The sequence below is a fragment of the Pipra filicauda genome, unplaced genomic scaffold (genome assembly GCF_003945595.2).
Source record: "Pipra filicauda isolate LSUMZ 115617 unplaced genomic scaffold, ASM394559v2 scaffold317_size908105_pilon, whole genome shotgun sequence".
Taxonomy (NCBI): Eukaryota; Metazoa; Chordata; class Aves; order Passeriformes; family Pipridae; genus Pipra; species Pipra filicauda.
This window is the reverse complement of record NW_024104440.1, coordinates 391,673-412,685: the sequence shown is the minus strand read 5'-3', so window position 1 is coordinate 412,685 and position 21,013 is coordinate 391,673. Positions and strand designations below refer to the sequence as shown.

Below are 21,013 nucleotides of genomic sequence, written 5' to 3'. Positions count from 1 at the left end.
CATGCTCGAGACAAACCCTTAAAGGAAAAAGGAGTGAAGAGAAAGGTTGAAGTACCTGTACGAATGTGAGAGCACACCTGCGTGTCGCGTTATGGGACACCCGCCGCGCTGCCAGTGCTGTCCCCCCTCAGTGGCCCCGTGCCCTGTCGGGTACCGCTGTGGGGACAGGCGGTGGGACACAACACTGCCGTGTCCCACTGGTGTGGTGTGGGTAACTCGGCCCTGCAGTTAGAGCAGCCGAGGGCACTTGTTCTGTTCAGCCTGGAGGAGACTGAGGTCTGACCCCACTGGGGTCGGCACCTTCCTCGTGAGGGGCAGTGGAGGGGCAGCTCCGTTTTCTGCTCTCTATGACAAGTGGCAGGACCCCGGGGAACGGCCTGAAGTTGCGTCAGGGGAGGTTTAGGTTGGATCTCAGGGAAAGGTTCTTCCCAAGGAGGGTGGGTTGGGCACTGAACAGGCTCCCCAGGGTGGTGGTCACAGCACCAAGGCTGACAGAGCTCAAGGAGTGTTCAGATGATACTGTCGGGCACTCTTGGGGCTGTCCTGTGCAGGGCCAGGAGCTGAACTTAATGATCTGTCTGGGTTCCTTCCAACTCAGGGTATTCTATGATTCTGTGATAAAGATTTCTCCTGCCTTTTTTTTTTTTCCTTAAATTGCAGGTAAATTATGCAGCAGAGTTGGGGAACTGAAACAAGACAACTGAACCTCAGGATAGGCATAAGGATTTCACAATAATGGGGGGAAATGGTCTGGTCAGCTAAGCACAAAGTGGAGGGTCGAGGAAGATCTGATAAATTGCAGCCATGTGTAGATCTGACTAGCTATTAGCATTAAATAAACCTGCAAAATAATAACTTCCTAGTCTTTTCTAAAACATCTAATAGAACCAGACTGTATCTGTCGAGTAAGTACAGAAGTTACTGAGGTGAACATTCCAAGAACATTGATTGGAAAGTACCTTTGTGCAAGACTTGCTATTGGAGCAAAGCAACACCTAATGTGTCAGAAAAAAAAAGTAGAGCTGTTCTTAATAGGGTTGTAACTGTAAGGGAGGAAAGGTGTATTTTAATGACTAATAATGTTACTATCTTCATATTTTGGCCTTGGTAGTGTTAAAACAACACTTTGAAGTGTGCTAGTAAGTATAGTAGACTTGCAATTTGTAATTTGATGGGTGGGTCACCATAGCCTAAAATATTGAAATATTTATGGAGACCTTTCACTCCCCAAGAAGATACAAACTCTTTGAGAGCTATCATGAGGTACAATTATTAAATAATTATGTGCATACCTGGAGCTGACCTCTACTTCATTTACTGTATCAACATGCACTTCTGCTCACAAGTAATATATCAACAGTAACTCAAACAGAACCAGCTCCCGGAACTGCACTGACAGAAACCTTCAACATCTTCCTGACTGCCAGATAATTCATCTCAGCTACTGCATCAGCTCCTCTTGCACCTCTCAGTGCAGTTCTGACAGCAAATCTGATGGTTTGAATTTAGTAATTCTCTAGTGTTGCTGTATTGTCCGAGCCATTGCATTTTTGTTCTGAGAAAGTAACTGTGTGCTGTGTTCCTTTTCAGATAAAGCAGTACTTCCATGGGAGAGGTGACAATTAGCCTGTCATAGTATTAGGTATCTGATTTACTACTCTGGTTCCTTTAATTTTCCCTCCTTCCAGTGCTTATCTCCACTGACTCACTGTAGGGATTATCTGTTTTCCTAATAAAATCTATCCGATAATCCCACAGGAGACTATCACTATAGTATACAAATAGTTTTAATGAATTTCCTAAAAAACTATATCAAATTATGCTGTGTGATTATTCAAGGTATTTTATGGGTCATCATTTTCTTTAAAAGCAAATTAAGAGCTAGAAGGAATCCTTGGTCCCTAGAGGAGTCATTGGTCAAACCAAGAATTCCTTCATTTTGTGTTTACTGGAAAAGAATTCTTCCTTGTTTTAAAATAAGTACATCCGAGTGAAACCTCATTAGAAGTCTCCCGTGTTTTCTAGGATTTCACAGAACAGACTGTCTTATTTTCAACACTTTTCCTGAGTTCTGGTTCAGCTACAAATTATCTGAACAATGGAAAGATTAGCAACACCCTAAAGGTGATGTAAGTTCTCTAATGCTGCTTCAACAGCACCAAAGGTGAAGACGGTTACGCTGAATTTAAGAGTTGTGCTTTGATTTTCAGGTTTGTACATAGGAAAACCTTGACCATTTATAAAATATATTAAGATTTCACTTAATTGCTGACAGAAATATATGACATAAAATAGTTAAAAATGTACTACTTGCTCCTGTGCACTTGCAGGCAATCGATCCTCTCCCCAGACAAATAACAGCCTCTGTGTGGTAGAGCACCATCAGTGCCAAAGGCTTGATAGGAATAACTAGGAAATGCCTCTCATTCTCTGCTTCAACAATAAATAGAACCTCCTCTAAGATTAGTATGCTGTTTTATGCACACAACTTCCAAGAAGTCAGCTGATTTCTCTTTCTCTTTAGAGCACCACCCAGAATGTTGCAGGGTATGACACCGGAGACTCTCCCTGTAAATTGCCCAAGGACATTGTGAATACCTTGGCAGTTTTTGCTCTGGTTTGAGTATCTCGATGGTGTTTACAGCTGAGTATTCTGTTCCTCTGAATATGGGAAAATATTGTTAATCCAGTAATAACTCTTACCTCGCTTTCATTAGATGCATTTAAAGGGTTTGTTGGAGGTTCAGTAAAATGTTTACATTTTGAGGAGGTAAGGCAAATCAGAGAAGGTACTAAACAGATAACTTTCTAATAGCATCACTTTCTAATTAATTTGTAAAATATGATTTTCTTCTTTGGCCCAGAACAAATTCCTATGGGTTTTTTTGGCTGTACATACCTAAATTGCTGTCACTGGCGACTCTCTCTTAACAGGGGAGAAGCCACAGCATACACTTAACAGATCAGTGTCTCTTAGCTGGGTGATGTGTAGCTATAATCAAGTTCTGCCATTAGTAAGAAATGGGTAACTGAAAGATGTGTTGTGGTTGAAGAAGTGTGGGTCTTAAATATAAATGGGGATTAAAAAAAACACAAAGCCTGTATTAAACCTTCATTCAGTTATGCCTAAAAAGGTGGGTTTCATTCTAAAAAGTGCACCAGTAGCTGAATTACTTTCAGTTAGGAAAAAAACCCAAAGAAACATTCCATGTATTTATTAAATACCTTATTTTGTCTTCTATATTCACTGTGTGGTTTTAGGCCTTATTCCAACCCATGTTGCAGGAATCTCTAGTGCAGTTACCTGGGAATCAAAAATCTTTGAAATTATTAACGAGTTTACTCCAGCATCTTTTTCTCTTCAGGCTGTGCAGTGGTCACTTAGAAACAGCCAAAACAAAGGCATAGCAAGGCAGAGTCATCAGCTCTCTGCCAGCCTGGGCTGCATTGCTTCCCAGCATTTGGATGCAGAATTCTTGGTGTGTTTATATCTCTCTTGTTATGTTCACAGCTTTATTCATTCTCAGCTGCAGTTCTTGGTGCTTGTTACTTTGGCAAATAATCTCTTCTTCCTCAAGTTGGGAACTGTTTGGGCATCTGGAAGAAGTTTGATTAAAGTAACGTCCCAGATCCACTGCAGTAGGCAGGGCTTGTCCCTGCACTCCAGGATCCATTTCCCGGAATGGCAGTGATTTCATGAGAAAAGGTGCTTGGAGTCCCTCCCTTCCTTTGCCATATAAATTTAAAACGCCTTTGCACTCTCACAAAAGTACCCAACACCTCTCCTGCCTTAGGCCAGTCCTGTATAGGCTTGCTGAGGAAAAAAAAAATATAATAATAATCTTAACCTGTTGAATAAAAGACCCTAAGGGTTATTGAAGAGCTGAGAAACTTAGTACAATAGCTGATAAGAAAAATTGAGTACTGTTGCTCCTACTGCTCTATCTGCAAAAATACAAGTTAATAAATAATGAAAGTTGATGTTGCTTATAAAAGCTGTAAGCTGCTTATTCATTAGCTTTATTTATTGTATTCTTTTTTTTTTCCTCCCCCAGCTGCTGATAATACCCACATAGCCTTGTTCAGCTTTCTGAGATGCTTGTTGGACAGTTCTTTGACCACTTTCACTGGCAATTTCTACTTCATCTTTTGTTGTGGAGGCTGTGGCTAAGAAGCTTTGGCTATACTTGCTTACATTTGTTTTCCTTATTTATTCTAAATTGCTGTGTCTGTGAGGGGGGGTGGTAAAGGCAATAACTTCATCAGAAAAAAAAAAAAAAGAAAAATATAGACAAAACACAAAGTAAGAAAGGGTTCCTAGTCTGGGGATGCAATGAAATGAAAAACCTGTACCCACCATTCTTAAGTCTTTTGACTTGCAAATTTTTGTTGAAGCAGCCTGTGGTTCCTACTTCTATAGCATTATTGTTTAATAGTATCTTTCCTTATTTTGTTAATATTTACTTTTCTAGTTCACCAAATATCTTCAGCTCTCTAATATTCCTCGTACTCAGTCACAGAGAACTTGAAAGGATATCTGAGGAATTAAAATTCACCAGATCCACACTATTTCTGTAGGTTTGAATCAGACAGAGAAGCAGAGGTGCTCAGGATTGGTCTTTAGGTCACTAGATCCCCCATATAAGCCACAGGGACATTAGGTGCCTTGGAATGGGGTCTGACACATCTTCTTTACAAGATGTACCAGGTGCTAGGGCAGATAACTCCCTCTGTAAGGAGCACACAGCCCTGAAGCTCTCCTGGAGGAAGGGACTCAACCTCTCTTGGGAAAAAGGAAAGCAAGGTTCATGTCTGTGGCCTCTGAGCCCCTTTTACAACTGAGTCTGTGATTGAGAAGAGACCACAGTTCCCTCTGTGGCCTGACAGGTGACAAACCTCAACCTCCCAGCTTAGAAGAGGAGGGAGCTCCAGGCTGTACTGGATGTGTCCACAGCTGAAAGCTGTTCTGCCTGACTCCCCAGCTGGAGGGTGAAGCATTTGTCTCTCTTGTGAATGGGCCTGAGTTCATGAGCCACACATGTTTAAAATCTATAAATAATCACCAATTAAAAATGCTGAAATAAACCTTGGAAGAAGGGCAGGAACCCAAACCTGTTTGTTTCTCAGGGAATGCACTAACTGCCTGACTTTCATCCCTCACGCAGAAGGGTGTGAGAGTTCTTCCCCATGGCAGAGCAGACCAGGGACCATGGTTCAGGACTTCAGGAACATGAACCTGAAGCTCCTGGAAAAGAAGGTGGTGTGACCTTGCCTGTGATACCACAGTCACTGTGTGCAGTTACAAGAACAGCAGCACAGCTACCAGAGTGGAAGTCACGGTAAGTGCTGGTTTATTCAACTGACTTAAGGCAGAGCTACCGTATCTGGTGTGGATTTTGATAGCTTTTGTATCTGGTGCATGCTTTAGTTGACAAAGATCAGAAATGCTCCAGGGAAGCCCCTAAAATATGTGGTTTCTTCAACTGTCAGTTTAGTATTTTTGCCTCAATCTGAAACTTGCCACAGTCTGTGGTTTTGCATGCATCCTTTTCTTTGTTTAGCTTGGGTTTGCATTTGTGTTCCATTTTATTCTGCAAGAATAAAATTCTTGCTCTATTTTATTTCAAGGTGAGGGAAATTACGGGGGTTTTATGTCACGTGCTCCAGTGTACCAGTGTACTGGACTAGTTATACGAGTTCCAGTGGTGGTGACAGAAAAGATACAAATATCTTGTATTTTCTTCTTTTTTTTCTTTCAATTACTCTTAGCTGTAGATGAATTATAAGTCCATTTGTAGCAAGATGAATACTGTTGTGTACTGTCTGTCCCAAAGTTACTGCTAAGAGATCTGTGTTTGTGATGCTCACAGACTTCTTGAAAACCAAGAGAGGGCATAAGAGGTTCTCTCAGTGTCTCTCCTCTACCTGTAGGCCAGGCAGCAGCCAACTTTTAGTGGAAATGCTTCACATTCTATTCTTGTCTTCCTAATGAAATACCTTGTGCTAATAAAAAATAGTGTAATAAGAGAACAGCATGCTTATGAATCAGCAGTGCTTTGGCAAAGTATCACTAAATCAGCAATGTTTTGTTAATTTTTGGGTGGTGGGGGTGGGTTGTTTGGTTTGAGATGTTTTGTTTGGTTTGTTTTGATTCCTTACTGGAAGGTTCTGGTATGTGCCAAAGCACCATCATTCTAGTGTCAGTGAAAGTAATGAATCACTGGTATTCAGGTGAGGAAGAAAGTGGTGGAATTCATCGTTTGAACATGGGCCTATCAACACAAAGGCAGCATAGAAAATGTTTCACAGAATCACAGAATATTCTATGTTGGAAAAGACTCACGAGGATCATCCAGTCCAACTCCTGGCCCTGCACAGGACACTTCAACAATCCCACCATGAGCCTGAGAGCCTTGTCCAAACACTTCTTGAGCTCTGTCAGCCCTGGGGCCGTGACCACTGCCCTGGGGAGCCTGTTCAGTGCCCAACCACCCTCCGGGGGAAGATCCTTTTCCTGAGATCCAACCTAAACCTCCCCAACTTCAGACCCTTCTCTTGGCTGATGCTTTGCCTGATGCCCCCCAGGACATGCTTGACCCTCCTTGGCTGATACCTTGCTGCTAAAAACAGTTTCATGTCTTTGTCTTCATACCTCTGCCTAATTCCCCACAGAGAGCTCTTGGTACAGCAGTGAAACCTGGGCTGCACAAGCTGTGCTGAAAAATTGATGTTACCTTGTTACCATTATTTATGTTACTAAGCTAAAAACATGAGGCCTATGAGTTTTTAAACACTAATATTTTAGAGAAACAGAAGGATTTTATTCAATGTTTATGGCAGACTGGCAGCAAACTTGTAAATCTCAGCCTAATAAAAATAGAAACCAGGGTCATTTCTGCAGGAATGCCTTTTGAAGTTAGTCAGGATTCTGCAAAACAGTCATTGCAGCCTTATCTTGGGAGTTCTGCCAAGAGTCCTTGTGGCCTGTAAATTCTGCATTCTTTGTGTCCATTATAAGTGGTACCTCCTTCTCCCCAAGCTTTGTTAACCTCCCCCTAAATCTGAAATCATTGAAGTATATCAAGTCCTAAACCTTAAGAAGGCAATTCTACCAACAAGGAATTTACCTTTTAGACACCTGAACATCACTTTGAGAAGCAATGTCCAACACTGTATTTTAGAAAGAAAAAAGATTAGACCCCTCTCTAAATTGCAGCCCAAGGTCCTTCCATAAGTTTTACAGGTCTATACCAATATTCTACTAAGTATTCTTTTACTCTCCTTTTAAAGTCGCTTGGTTTTGTAGAAGTAATTCTGAATGTTACAATTTAAGCTGGGATTCTGCTGTTCTACGAGGGTGGCCACTGTTAGAATTGCCCCAGAGCTACCCCTCTTCTCCAACATACACAGTAATCCTCTGGTGTGTCAGACTAAGAAGTGAGTTTACTCCGTCAGAATGTGTCTGCATTTTTATCTCTCCTGCTGCCCACCGAAAACCTCAAGTCTTGAATTCAGCCTCAAAAGTCATTAAATACTTCCCCTATTTAAATCTGCAGCAGTTTCATGCAGGCAGTGCAATTTTGTTGCTTATAGACATCTGGAATTTCAAGTGGAAGGCATTCCTCCCATATGTGATGGAGAAACATCAGAGATTTTCCTACATGAGTTGCCATCGTGCCATGAACACGGGCTCCTCAAACTGTCAGGGGCTGCTATGCCAGTTGAGAAAAACTGCCCCTATTGTGGTCTCTTAAATCTACTTTGCTTGTCTGGTTCTGCCAGAGGTGGCAAAGAACAATTTTTATTATGGCCCAGCTATAAAAATGGGTGTTTGGTAGTCACCCTGAAGGGGTAAATGTCTTTGTAGCTGCTCGTGCATTATGTTCAGCTCTCTTCTCCTCCTTATGTAGTCTCCAGTTATGGACTTTGCACTGTGTGTGCCACAAGGCATTCTCAAAATGCAATAAACAAAAGTAAATCTTTAACAAAGCAAAAAAGAAAAATAAAGCTAATTTACCAGAAATGTACTTCCTCTTGGCTCATTATCTGTCATATTTTGAGGCTTGAAACACAGAGGTTTAAACAACAGAGGGGAACCAAAGTGCCAAAGTACAGGTCTACTTTTTCTTCTAGATCCCTTATTGTTATAGCAGAACCTACAGCCTTGAAATAAACACTGGGGCAAAATTTCTAGGCCTGGCTTACAGATGGGATCTTTAAACTCCAGTCTGCCACATGGCTGCCTAAACAAGCCTGATGCTGAATACAGGAGATGTATTCAAATATAATCTAAATATTTTTTCTTTATTTGCTACTAGATTTCACTACCTTGAAAATTGCCACAATTTCCTTTCATCATCAGATACACTTAAAAGTGGAGCAGTAATTCCACCTAGGAAGAAAGAATGCACTGGGAGGAACTTGCTAAATCTTTATAAAAATGTTAAATAGCAGATTCTCCTTCAGATGCAAAATACCTTTGCAGAATGAGAAGAATTTGATGTTTCTTCCAAACACTTGTTTATGGTTAACGTCAGAAAGTGCAACACTGGAAAAAGAAGTTCTCTCATTATCCAACAGCACAATTTTAACTTGCAGTGCAGGTGGGTAACAGGTTTTGCTGTAACTGTGTAAGTGGCAGCTGAGAAGAGCAGATTAATTGATTTTCCTTATGGAGAAGCAAATCCCTTGGATGTATATTCTAATCTTCCTTCGAATCAGAATTTGCCTTTTAAAGGCATTTTCCTTTGGAGTTGCTGCCTACATCGATTCAAAAGAGAAGAAACAGTTTTGTTGAAGTGTGAGTAGAAATAAGGTCCAATTCATTTAGGGAGCATTGCTCCTGGGCTATTACACGAAAAAGACTGTTTCTCTTAGTTTTATCAGCATAAAACTACACTGAATAAGATGCCTTCAGTTTTACTTCGCCATCTTGTGGAGCAGAAGAAATGCTGAAGGCAGCTAAGGGTTTCCCTTGCAGAAAGTTGGGAATCACTTGTAGTCACAACAAATCTGAATGATTTTACCACAGCTTGGGGAAGAGGGAAGTTTCAGCTTCTTCTGCAATCACTGAGCTCTTGAATGGGTTCAACAGATTTTAAAAAGAAAAAAACCAAGCAAAAAGCCAAAAGTATTGTCTCCGTTATTTGGCCAGGGAACTTTTCAGAAACCTTTCTCAGCATCATCAGTCACATTCAAGACCCCTCTAGGCACCAGCTGTCCTGACTAAGTCTCCTTCTTGATGGGAGGTGCAGAGTTCAAGCCACATGAGAAGCTGTGTATTAAGAGAAGAAACTCAATTTAAACTGTAACCCTTGGCCAGTACCTGCAACTCATTGAGCTGCTGCACCTTAGTCATGCAAATGCCAGATGAGGAAAGCTCGGGGCTCCAGGGCAGAAGTGTGGTTGGCTGTGAGGGGATATATTAATGTGAGAAGGGTAGACTTCTTGTGGAGAAAGAACTCCCCTCCATGAGATAGTTCCAAGAGAGCAGTTAGCTTGTGATACTGCTTAAACATGAGAAAAGAAGATTTTCTGCAAGTGTTTCACACCTTAAGCAGTGTCCACCTGCGAATGTGCCCAGGTGGTGTTCACCAGGAGCAGGAGATTAGAGACTTTTCGACCCAAAAATGGTATTGCTTCTTCTCTTGCATCTGCACTGGAGACAGATCAAAAGTGGGATGGCCTTTCCATAGGTGTTAAGATATAAAGATTTCAACTTGGCTCCTGTTTTTCTCTTCCCACAAGTTTTAAGAATTCCTGAGGATTTTTCCAACAAGATCTGTAAGATCATAATCTGGGAGGAAGCCTAGTTCCTATACAGCTACCCCTGGCTTTTGCTAAGCTATAGGCAAACATACCAAGCAACAATGTGCTAGAAGTACTCTGCCTTTGACCTCAAAACTGATTATCTTGTAGCTAAGATCAAAATAAGAGAAAGGGGACTAGAGTGGCTTAAGCTTTGAAAACTTGAGTCAAGTACTTTTGCTGCTACGGTCCTAATTTTCAATCAAATGTGATTTCTCTTTCTGCTTTTGGTTTTGAATTGGTAGAAAGAAAAAAATTTTCTTACTGTCTTGACACCAGATAAAATCTAAGGCTCATGTCATACCCAGATGCCATGAACTGAAGGACATAACTGGCCTATCTTGGTACACTTTCAGCTGCCTCACTGTCCATGGGAAAAACAGTGAAATTAATTGCTGACATTTTACTAATATTATTTGGATTCCAAAATCAGCTGTAGACTTTTGGGTGGCATCATATTTACTTAGAAGTGATACTTCCCCTTGATGCAGAGAAATCAAAAGCTCAACTTCTCCTTTTCAACTCACTTTCCTCTTTAAAATGTATCATAGCACAAACAGCGTGTGTGAAAAAGAGAACTAAGTCAGGCCATACATTTTTACGATTTGTTGCTTTTTATGTTGGTATTGCTTGGCACTTTCCATTGCTAAGGCAGGTCTTTTCTTTTGGATCTTGAGAAGAACACTACCATGACAATCCCTAGAAGAGACACAGCTGTTATGAAACATCCCTCTTAGCTAGGAAAGCCATGTGTGAGGTAGAGAGAATTCACAGAACAGGAAGGGAAGCTGACCAGTAAAGCAAAGTAATGAACTGCTGATGCCTGTGTATTTATACAGGCTTGAGACATTATAATCAGAAAGTAGGGAAATTTGTTAAATAGACTTTCCAGTCTATGAAAACTTGCTCAGCCAGCAGTACCTCAAAGCTATTCAGCCTGGATAGAAGGAATCCCAAACAAAAATTCTAGGGAAACAAATTTATGGCCAGAGAGGCCAAAGCCAGTAGCTGACAGGAAAACCAGAGCTCAAATGTAGACCCAACAGCTCAGCCAACATGAAAGGAATTTTCAAGGAAGCACAGCTCCTTGATCATAACACTATATGGAAATCTATAGAGACTTTACAGCAATGGCCATGAGCAGGAGAGAACGCTGCCCTCAGTGAATATCCAAGGACCAGCCCATCCCCAGACTTTGTTACACTTTGCAAAGCAGAACTGCAGGAATTTGTTTTGGATAAATCTCTGAAAGAAGGCTTTGGTTACCAGTGTTGTGCCTTCCATCATGAATGCACACTCACATGGGATTTCCTCAGTAATTCCACCAGGGTTTGCAGCTCTCAATGGAAACCTTTTTATGCATATTATGAACGTGACTTCCTGTAGAAAAGGAAAGCTGTGATATTACAGAAGATGATTTGAACATAAATGATCTACCTTTTAGATTGCAGGGGTGTCTTACCTGCATGAATTGCTGCTGGTCATACCTGCAGCTTCCTCAGAAGGTAATTTTCTCAAGTGAGGTTAGGAACTCAGAAGGTTCAGAATTTCCAGTCTGGTGGGTACAAAGACAGATTATGGCCTCAAATATTTGTGGTCATTCAGAATCTCAGAACTTTGGACAAGAATTCTCAGAAGGCTGACAGAGCAAGACTCAAAGACATAGATAAAAATACAAGAGGAAATGCTAAGGATACAAATTAAGATAGTTCCTAAGAGGGCAAAATACTGACCTGGAAGATTCTAGCTCAGTTATTACATGCATTCAAATTAACAACAAGAATTCTTTTTCTAACTGTAGAATACTATAGACAGTGGCCTAGTGCCACTTATGCTGGGAGTATATACAGTCTGCTTTCTTCTTCTGATAAAATCCCTGTTGTGCTTGAAGAGGTGTCTGCTTCTTCCCATTTTTGTAATGTAGCACTTAAAATCTGTGTTCAAAGATCTTGAAGATCTGAAGCATTAGTCTTCATCCATCACATGTTCAACCATGGTCACTGTTTTTTAGATTTTGCAGGTTCAAAGATATTAGTACACTAGGAAATTACTCAAATTTTATTAGAGACTTCAGCTTCCTTTGAAGCAAATTCTCTTCTGGATTTCTTGTTGAAATTTGGTCATTTGTCAGTCTTAAGTTCAATCATTGCTTCACTCTGAAGAAGCTTTGCAAGTAAAACTTGGGTCAGGAACAGATTGATATAAGCAGGTTTCTCTTTATCTACAGATGTTTTACAGTTTCTGGACAGAAAAGTCCCAGATTTCTCTCTCTGGTAAAGTGCATTATTGACATCTGTTTAGAAGTGTTTCCAGTACTACTGAATATGTTCTGCCTCCTCTTTTTGCAGCAGGGCAGTTTCTCAGCAGACATTGAAGCAAAGAGGCTGATGGTTCTCTGAAAAGCTTAGGCACTTCTCAGTTGTCTCACACCCTCCTGTTTTCCAGTCTGCTTTTCCCTCGGTCTGTAAGACCACTTCCATAGAGTATTCCACTAGATGAACCATTATTTGCTCAAGCCATTCCTTTCTGCTGTTTCCAAGCAGCTTATGAGTGTTGTACAAGAAGCGGACAACCAGTCTTTGCTGCAGTCATGAACTGGAATCACAGCTGAGTAAACAGCTGAACTCCTGTTCCCCTGATTTTTGATCTTGAAGTACAGAGATTGCCTCCTGGGACTTCCGTCTCAGAAGCTGGTAAAAAAATCTGCCTGCAGGGCTGGTGAAGAAAATTGTCACTTGAGGGGTTGTGCTGCACACCAGAATAGGGCTAAAAAATAACCCTCTTAAATTTTGTTATGATTGTTTTATTGTCTCCAATCAGAACAGAGCACTAAAATACAGAACTTGTATTTGCGCAGCCTTTCATTATTTCCTACTCTGAGTGCTGTTATTCTGAGATGTTGCTTTTCTTCTAATGTACACAGAGGAATTCCAGCACAGCCTAGATGGTTGGAGAGGCTGGTGTTCTGCACCACAGGTTGGGCTCCATGTCTGTGAATACAGGGAACAGATCAGCTGCTCCCAGGGAGGAAACAGTTTTGTCCCTTCTCAGTGAGCACTTTCCCACAGAATCTGGTGGATCTCCTCTGCAAAGACAAAAGGCTTACACAGGTCAGCAGCTGCTTTGCTCGTAGGAGCTGCTGCCTTGTGCAGAAGCAAGTTGTTTTCAAGCAGCTGATTAAAATCTTGCCTTATTAAATCAGGAAACCCTGGATGCAATTGTGTTTGTCAGATCCTACTTCCCTCCTTTTCCCTTGGTGGAACTTTTCTTTAAAGCTATAACCAACTGAATAATACTACAAAAAGTATTTGCTCACTTCAGAACATAGTCTCTTTTGTAACTAATTTCTAATTTGTATCAGTCTGTGCAAGACAAAAGCAAGCAGATAAACTTGCAGAGCCACACAGAAGCAGCTACAGGCATCGTGATGGGAATGCTCATGAATGAACTTGGTTTTCAAAAGGCTGTTTGTCTTACACCAGGTAGGCACTGGCAAGGTAAGTGATGATTAGATGAATAAACGTTCTGTCGGATGCTGCTATGAGCAAACCGTGAACACCACGTGCAAGCCAGGCAAGATTTATGGGCTCCTGTTTCACAGAACATCCTACTTGTCATTTTAGACCAATGGCAAGAGACTCATGCTTGAGATACCAAACCAGTTTTATACTGGTAGAGTTTGTGAACACGTGAAAGACACACTTTCACTTCTGTTACCCCAAGTGGAGCTGCAAGGTAAGTGTCCACATACTGTTTGCTTTGCTATTCCTGATAACCAGCATGACTTTGGGACAGATTTGAACTGGAATGAAAAAGGAGAAGAATAATTTTGGAAATTGTCACTGTCATCTCTCACCCAATTACAAATTCCAACCAGATCATTCAATCTGTTCCTAACTGGCGACAAGAGCGAGATCTTCTTAGCGGTGACCAGTGAAGGTAACAGTGCTTGTGGTACTGGGGTTGCTAGAAGGGAGGTTCCTCTTACTTTTCCTCCTTGGAATTCCCCCTATGAGTGTTCTGGTTTGCTTGTTTCCTCCTTTCTGCCATCACTTTCAATTTGCCCTGGGCAGGGCAGGCAGCTCTCTTCATTTTTTGGTACCGAATGCAGAGGGAAAGAGCAGGAACTGTGCAATTTCCTAAGGTTAGTTTTTCCTTAACCCTTGAATGCATGCTTTTCCCGTGGTAAATTCATCTTAGCTTACCTTTCGTAGGTATTGGTAACTGTAGTGTGTCAGTATCCGGACTTATGTTGCTTGGAGTATTAGTAGGATGATGTCTGAATGCAGGTGAAATTTTGGATAGGGTTTTTTGTGATTTTATTTATTTTTACTTGCTCTAAAGGTTGCTGTAGTTTGTTTCACACTTTGTTAAGAACATTTGTTTTTGTATAAATGTTTTGCCTATAGAAAGTGAAACTGAAAATCACTGAAAGAAACTGGATTGTTTCCATCTTTTCCACAAATCTGGCAAAACAACCTTGAGTTTTACTTTCCCATTTTGATGGGCTGGAATTCTGTCTTGAAGAGAATCACTGAGCTAAAATGTAGGCAAGGTGTCTGCAGTGATGCTTTACTTCATCTTACTGCTGGGATGGAAGAGCTGGGCAATACTGGATAAGGCAAATTCTGCTCTAAATCACAACTCTGACACCTGCAGGTCAGTGTGTCATTGGTCTGCCTCAACTTGTCTGTCTCCAGCACCAGATGAATAACATCTCTCTGTTGTGTTGATCACAGTACAGCTCAGTTCATTAAAAGGCAAAAAACTCCTCTTTTCTTGTCATTTATACTTTTTCTAACTTGTTTTCTAACTTGTTTAAACTCATCTCTAAGGGAGAAAAAGGTGAATATGGCAGGATATGGATCAGCTTTCTTTTAGCATCATCTCTGTTCTTCTTTCATTTTAGACTATAAAGTTTGTGGAAAGCAACACTATTCCATTGGAAAGATAAATACTCTCAACAAAAATAGTATCTTTTGTTCAGCTGGTTAATACAAAAGGAAAATTTAAGCTGCCTTTCAGCTGTATAAGCTTTTCATAGATCAGAAATAGAAAGTAAAACCTTTAAAGCTAAATTTAAGTTCAGCTCCATTACTTGCAGCTTACAAATAATCAGACCATTTCTGAAAGGAAAATCTGTGTGGTGCCTGTGGAGCAGGGGAATTGCCAGGGATGTATTTGGGGAGAGAAAAAGGAGACAGGTGATGGTAATATGGAGGGGATCTCTCCCTTCCTTAATGCTGGCTTGACCATCTCCCAGGAAACTGTCTCAAAACATTGCCTGGGGCAAAAGCCAGGAAACACTCCTGCCTTCAGGTGAGTGTATTGTGCACCAGGATACAACCTTTAGGGGGTGCAGAAGAGAGAAAACTTTCTAAAATTGTTGGAGAAAAAAAAAAGCTTTAAAATTGTGGCCAACGATACTGAGCTTTTCAATCAAAGTACTTCTAAATCAAAGTACCAGTGTTTCACTGAACTCCTTATTTAAGCCTGATATAACCTGCTTTCTGTCAGCTTGCTTCACCCAGGTTCATGTGTAGCACTTAATGGGTCTGAAGTGTTGCAGGAAAATAACATTTCTGCAGCAACTTTGTGTTTGATTTTTCAGCCTCCTGTCTTCACAGCAGTCTCATTCTCTAATTTTATTGTAATCTAGACTTGGAATGTTATGAAAGACTTCAATGTTATGTCATCCTCTGGTTGAAAAATGCGTGATTTGCATGGCACTACTACTCTTTTCTATGAATTATCCTCAGCTTCCTAAACTGGTACAAAAATTAAATTGCAGGGGGTTTCCTCTGTTCCTAAAATTACTTTACAACTTTTCATTTTCTTAACCCCTATACTCACGTGGGAGATTATTTTATTACCTGTCTGTTCACATGTCAGCAGAGGTTTGGGAAGGAAACCCCCCAACAAACCTCAAATCTTTTCTCCTTCTCCTTAATATTGGAGTAAATGTTACATTTTTGCCTTTATAATTCTTCTTTCCTCCCTTAAAATCATTTGATTTGGTTAGTAGCAGACCCCATTGCCTGGAGTCTTTAACATGTTGATAATTTAAAATATGGTTAAATGAAATTATTGGGGCAAAATGATAAATCACAACAGCCTCCCTTAACTTTAGAAATCTAAAATGCCCCTTCTGACTCTTAAGACTTATATGTGATTTAAGTGATTCCCTCATTTACTGGATTCTTCATCCTGGTACAGTGTTGTTCACTATTTCTTTTACTACTTTTCCAGCGTGTTTAAATCATATGATAACTCTTGGACTCTGAAAGAGCACTGAAAAAAGCAATTTGAATCTCAAAAGTGAACCATATAATCATGCCAAATATGCAGAAAACAGAGCTAAACCCGAAGCATCCTGAGAGGAAGCTTGGCTGTGCCAGGTGTCCCTGGGTCACTGCAGAGGTGACACAGAGGGGACACAGGTCTGCTCCCTGTAGCCGGAGCGTGTCGGCTGCTGGAAAAAGGAGGTGTTATTTAAACATTTGTAGAAAAATATTTGCTCTAACCAGTGTCCAAACCACAAAGGGTTGAACTTTCTGACTGGCATGGAAATCTACTTGGAAGTACATCCTGCCTTGCCCCCGCCCAGCTCATGCCCTTTGTGCGTGGAAGCCTCGCAGGAGGCCCTGGGCACTGCAGCCTTGCAGGGCCCTGCAGGCTCTGCCCTCTCCCTCTGAGAGGCTCCAGCCCTCACAGCCCCAGCACAGAATCTTTATTCTTTACATTTTTCAGTCCTCTGACATGAAACTGTGCTAAACACCCACTTTGGCAACACTGGATCCCATGGGACCCCAAAGGGAATGTAATATCAGTAAACTAAGTTAAAATCACATCTGAAACAACAGAGGAAGTGCTGAGCAGTACTGAGCTCATTAATCCTCAGGCCCAGACAGGGGACTGTTGGGATGCTGTGAGAAAAAAGGGGAAGCTCTGGAGAAAGGAGTTGCTGTGGTAAACAAGCTTGGTAAAGGTCTGGTTTCATTTTGTATGCTTCGGTTACAACATGCAGCAAAACACTTGCTGTCCCTGAGGTGGAATTCTCCTTGCCTGTGGCTCTCTCAGTGTAGAAATTTCCACTTTCAAAAACTTGCTTCTTTAATCCTGCACCCTTGGACAGAGTGCTTTCCGTGGTGGCACCATGATTTTAATGCAGCAAAGTACAGCTGCTATTCAAAATACATTGGTTCAGCCACAGAAAGAAATCCCAGCATCCCAAATCCAATGCGGTCAATAAGGAGCTGTGTAAAGATTCGTGTCAAAAGCAAAACAAGGAAGAAAAGATACCAGAGGAAACTGAGGGCCATTCAGACTTGTGAAGCAAAAAAAAAGAAAGGCAAGCAATCAAGTTTTTCTTTCTTGAAAGAGTGTCAGTCTTGATTCTTGTTAAGGTAGAAGGGTCTGTGTCTCTCACTCCTGTGCACCTGAGTTGTAGCATCTTACATGTTCTAATTTTCAGCTCTCTAGTCAGACTTGGCACTGGCAAGACTTCCCCTTGGTTGCTTCCTGACTTCTTGACTGGTTTAGATGAAACATTTCACATTACTCCTGTATTTATCCACAGAGAAATGCCAGTGAAAGAAAAGTTTCAAATAAGAAAAGCTCTAATGACTATAAATTAATTAAAACCTAGTATTTCCATGAGGATTAAGTAGGCCTACTTTGTCTCTTTCCATAGGATGTGCCTTTTTCTTTGTCTGCTGTAATCAAGCAGTTTGCTAATCACTGGTCTTGGAGTGATACATTTGTCTGTCTTGCATTCCCCTTACACCTTCTGCCCAATTACTTCTCTAACCCCAAAATTATCTTGACTCATAGGTAATTCTTCAACAGATTTACTCACACAGTCCAATGTAACTTGGCATTCTGAAAGGCCCTGTTCTGATTTTATGTTAATTCAACAAAAGGAAAGGGCAAAGCAAAGTGTTGCAACAAACTGAAAAAATTAATCTGGTGTGTTTATAACCTCATTCTTGGTTCTCATGCAGGTTTCTCAACTTCTGCTTTCCATTTATAGCATGCCAGGCAATAATATCAAATTTTTGTAATCTTAGTAGCCTAGTGAGGCCACAAAACATGAAAAAGGAGAACTACTTTAGTGCAGGTTATTCCTGCTCTTTGAACCTCACTGAGTTCACCCCTTTTTGAAGTTCTGGCTCTCAATTCTGATGTTTTGTGCAGTATTTTTCTGGTGTTTTCAGAAGTATTCATTCCCAAGCTGTTCAGAGGAAAAACCTTATAAAGGGGTAAGAAGAATGAGGATTAGTTTATAAAAAAGCAGCATGTGGTAGTGGGTGACTAGGTCTGCTCTGCCTTCTCCCATCACAGCTGCAGTGTTAGTTGTTTTACTCCATGTTGCAGGTGAGCTTCGTGGTACAGCACTGTGTTTGCACACCTCAGGAAAGGAGACAAGTGCAACCAGGGATGGCAGTGGAATTCAGCTTAAGGCAGATTATCTGAGGGCCATTTGTTAGATATTCTTCATTGCAAAACATGGTGCTTGACGCCAAGCCGAAACTTTTCATGGTTGTGGCGTGTGGACACCTATTTTAACAGGATATAGTCTGGAAATTTTGCTGGTTGTTTCATGCTGGTTGTTTCATGCTGGCATCTCAGTATTACAGTGGAGTAAATCACTTGGATTGCCAGCCCAGCTGGCATTCACATCAGTGTAAACACTGAAGAGCCAATATTTGGATTTGAAATAGTCTGATAAAGATGATGAATAACCAACATGTAGTGTTATTCTACACCTGTGGAATATCCAGAAGGAATGTTTGAACTTCTTTAAAACCTGCTGCGGTAACTGGAAGCAAATAGAAGGGATTTAAAATGTGGAGTTAAAAATAAGCTTTATCAAGAAAATGTAGCTGCAGCAGCCTAAGCAGCTCTCACATACGGGGTGACTGTAGCAGGGAGCACCTTAGGTCAGTCAGATTTGTCTGGGTATTGTATGGCACTCTACTTGGAAGGCTATAACAACTCCCAGCTCAGGAGTAGGCTTGTGCATGAGTTCTGGGTGGGAAAGAGAATTGATTAAAAAATAAATGTGATAGATTCCAAAATGTCAGTGCCATGTGTCCAGAAATTAACTCCCAAGGTGACCATGCCATTCTGTATCTAATCAACCATATTGTTTGGGAAAGAATTGTAGAAAATAAGTGTTTTCTCTTTCTTGTGCCGTGGGGATGTCTCCTCTCCTAGTGCCACCTCCAGGGCTTACGAACTGAGTGTAACATCCCAGCCAGAAGCTGCTTCCCCTGAGATGAAATTGTCCTGACAGTAAAGACTTCTTCTTCCACTACCTTCTCTGCAGTCTCCTAATTTCCCCAACACCTGCTGACTCTGTGCTTGCATCATTTATATCCTGATAAGATACAGGAGTTGCCATTTATTCAATACTTGGCACTTTTGATCCAGGTGGTCAGACTGCAGCATCCCAGTGCCCTGACTGCAGTGAAAGATGGGTGACTCTCACTGCAAGATGTGGCTGGGTCTGTAAGTTTAAGGGTCTCAGGGTTATAACTCAGTGCAGGTCTAAGCAATACCAGTTCCCCACAGAAAGCCACAGTGCAGGAGTTGTGGTTTGGATTGGCAGAAGCTGTGATTTTGTCAGAGCTAACGGTTTGGAATTTGATTTCAGCCAACAAGAGACAAACCATGGATTTTGTGCCTGAGACTGGCTACCTTGATTTACTGCACAGTGACATCGACCCATTGCAACTGTGTGCTCTCCTTGATCCTAAGTCATCTGGAGATGGAGAAGGTGACTTCGCTACAGGTTAGTAAAACACTAAAAAATGCTTGGTTAGTTTAGTGCTCATGCTGTAAGTTACTGCCATCTCCTCTCAGATATAAAGCCATCTAATGGCACTTTATCTTGGTGACAGGGCTAAATTCTACAGGCACTTGGTGTTATGATGTGGTAACTTGGTCTGCATCTGTATATACAATAGTGACTGCTTCCAGAAACTGTTGTGTTTTTAAACTGTACATATTTGCAGCATCCTGCTCAGTCAGTCTAACAAAACATACAGTACTGGAAACACCTCTGTGATTGATTATTTCCCAGGCTGAGCTGTTCTCTTTCAACTTGACTGTTAATAACAGCTGCAGGAATGTTTCTTCACCCCATGTCCTCACTTGCTCAGTGACTGAAAGCAGGATGAATTAGGGATCAAGGACTGACTCTTGTGCTATCAGAGATGTTTCACTTATTTGAGTACTTTTGAGCCTTAGCAGTGTCTGAAGTGATGTAGGTAAATCAAACATCATCAGGATACTACACCAGTTAATGGAAGCTGAAATCTCTGCTGGGAGGGTTTTAGCACAGTCCCAGGCATGGATTTGACCTTGGCCAACCAGAAGCTTCACAAGCAATTTGCAGTACCTGGACACAGCATTGTTCTGAACAGGGAATTTTGATGGCACCACTGTATCCTGCAGCAGAAGGTTTAATAGTGTCCATAAGTCTGGGCTTTAATGCCATAGAATGGATTTAGGAACTATTTTATTTACTAGGAGAGATGAGGTCTCAGAGTTTATCAAAAGAAAAGTGCTGATTTCCAGATGACTATGAATTACTGAGAGTTCAGTTCTGTTCCTCCTTAGCCAACTTACAATGCAGAGCCAAAACCTTATGCTGAAGCAACATATCTGCCTGTTCTGCATGTCATGGTATCTGGGTTTTTTGCTCATTAGTTATGGTATTCATTAAGCCAATGCATATTCTTCTTTAGATCTTGAAGTTGATGCCAGCAACTATGAACAGTTAAATAATATGGATTTCATGAGTACGATGGAAAATGGTGAAAATGGAGATGGGTCGTATCTCTGTTCCAACACCACGGATGCTTATGCTAAAATGGGTATGAAAGTAATTTTTGGGTGTTAAATCGTTATTTTACAATCATTTGCTATAGCTGTTCCTTACAAATTCTATTTTCACTCTGAAGCAGTGGCACATACTCAAGTGGTCTGTCCCTCATGCGTGGTAGATCTAACCAAGTACCTAAACCTGTGCATTGTGGGGAAACAGATGAACAGTAGCTTGTGGCTGTTGGGGGAAAATCTCTCTATTAATGTCATCTTCTGCTTAATACTTCCTGTCTCAACTTCTCCTTTCTTGTGATCTTTATTTCCTGAACAACAATTTACAAGAAAAACTTAATTTAACTCTTCAATTTTACTT

General features: G+C 41.1%; 1 protein-coding gene across 1 annotated transcript in view; it reads left to right on the top strand.

Moving 5' to 3' along the window:
* Nucleotides 1-4,272: 4,272 nt before the first annotated feature.
* Nucleotides 4,273-21,013, top strand: part of CIITA (class II major histocompatibility complex transactivator) — a 36,556-nt gene continuing 19,815 nt past the window's right edge. The window contains exons 1-3 of the mRNA XM_027711146.2: nt 4,273-5,339; nt 19,466-19,603; nt 20,562-20,690. Of these exons, the coding sequence (XP_027566947.2) occupies nt 19,483-19,603; nt 20,562-20,690 (250 nt within the window). The 5' untranslated portion in view covers nt 4,273-5,339; nt 19,466-19,482. The remainder of the gene's footprint in view (nt 5,340-19,465; nt 19,604-20,561; nt 20,691-21,013) is intronic.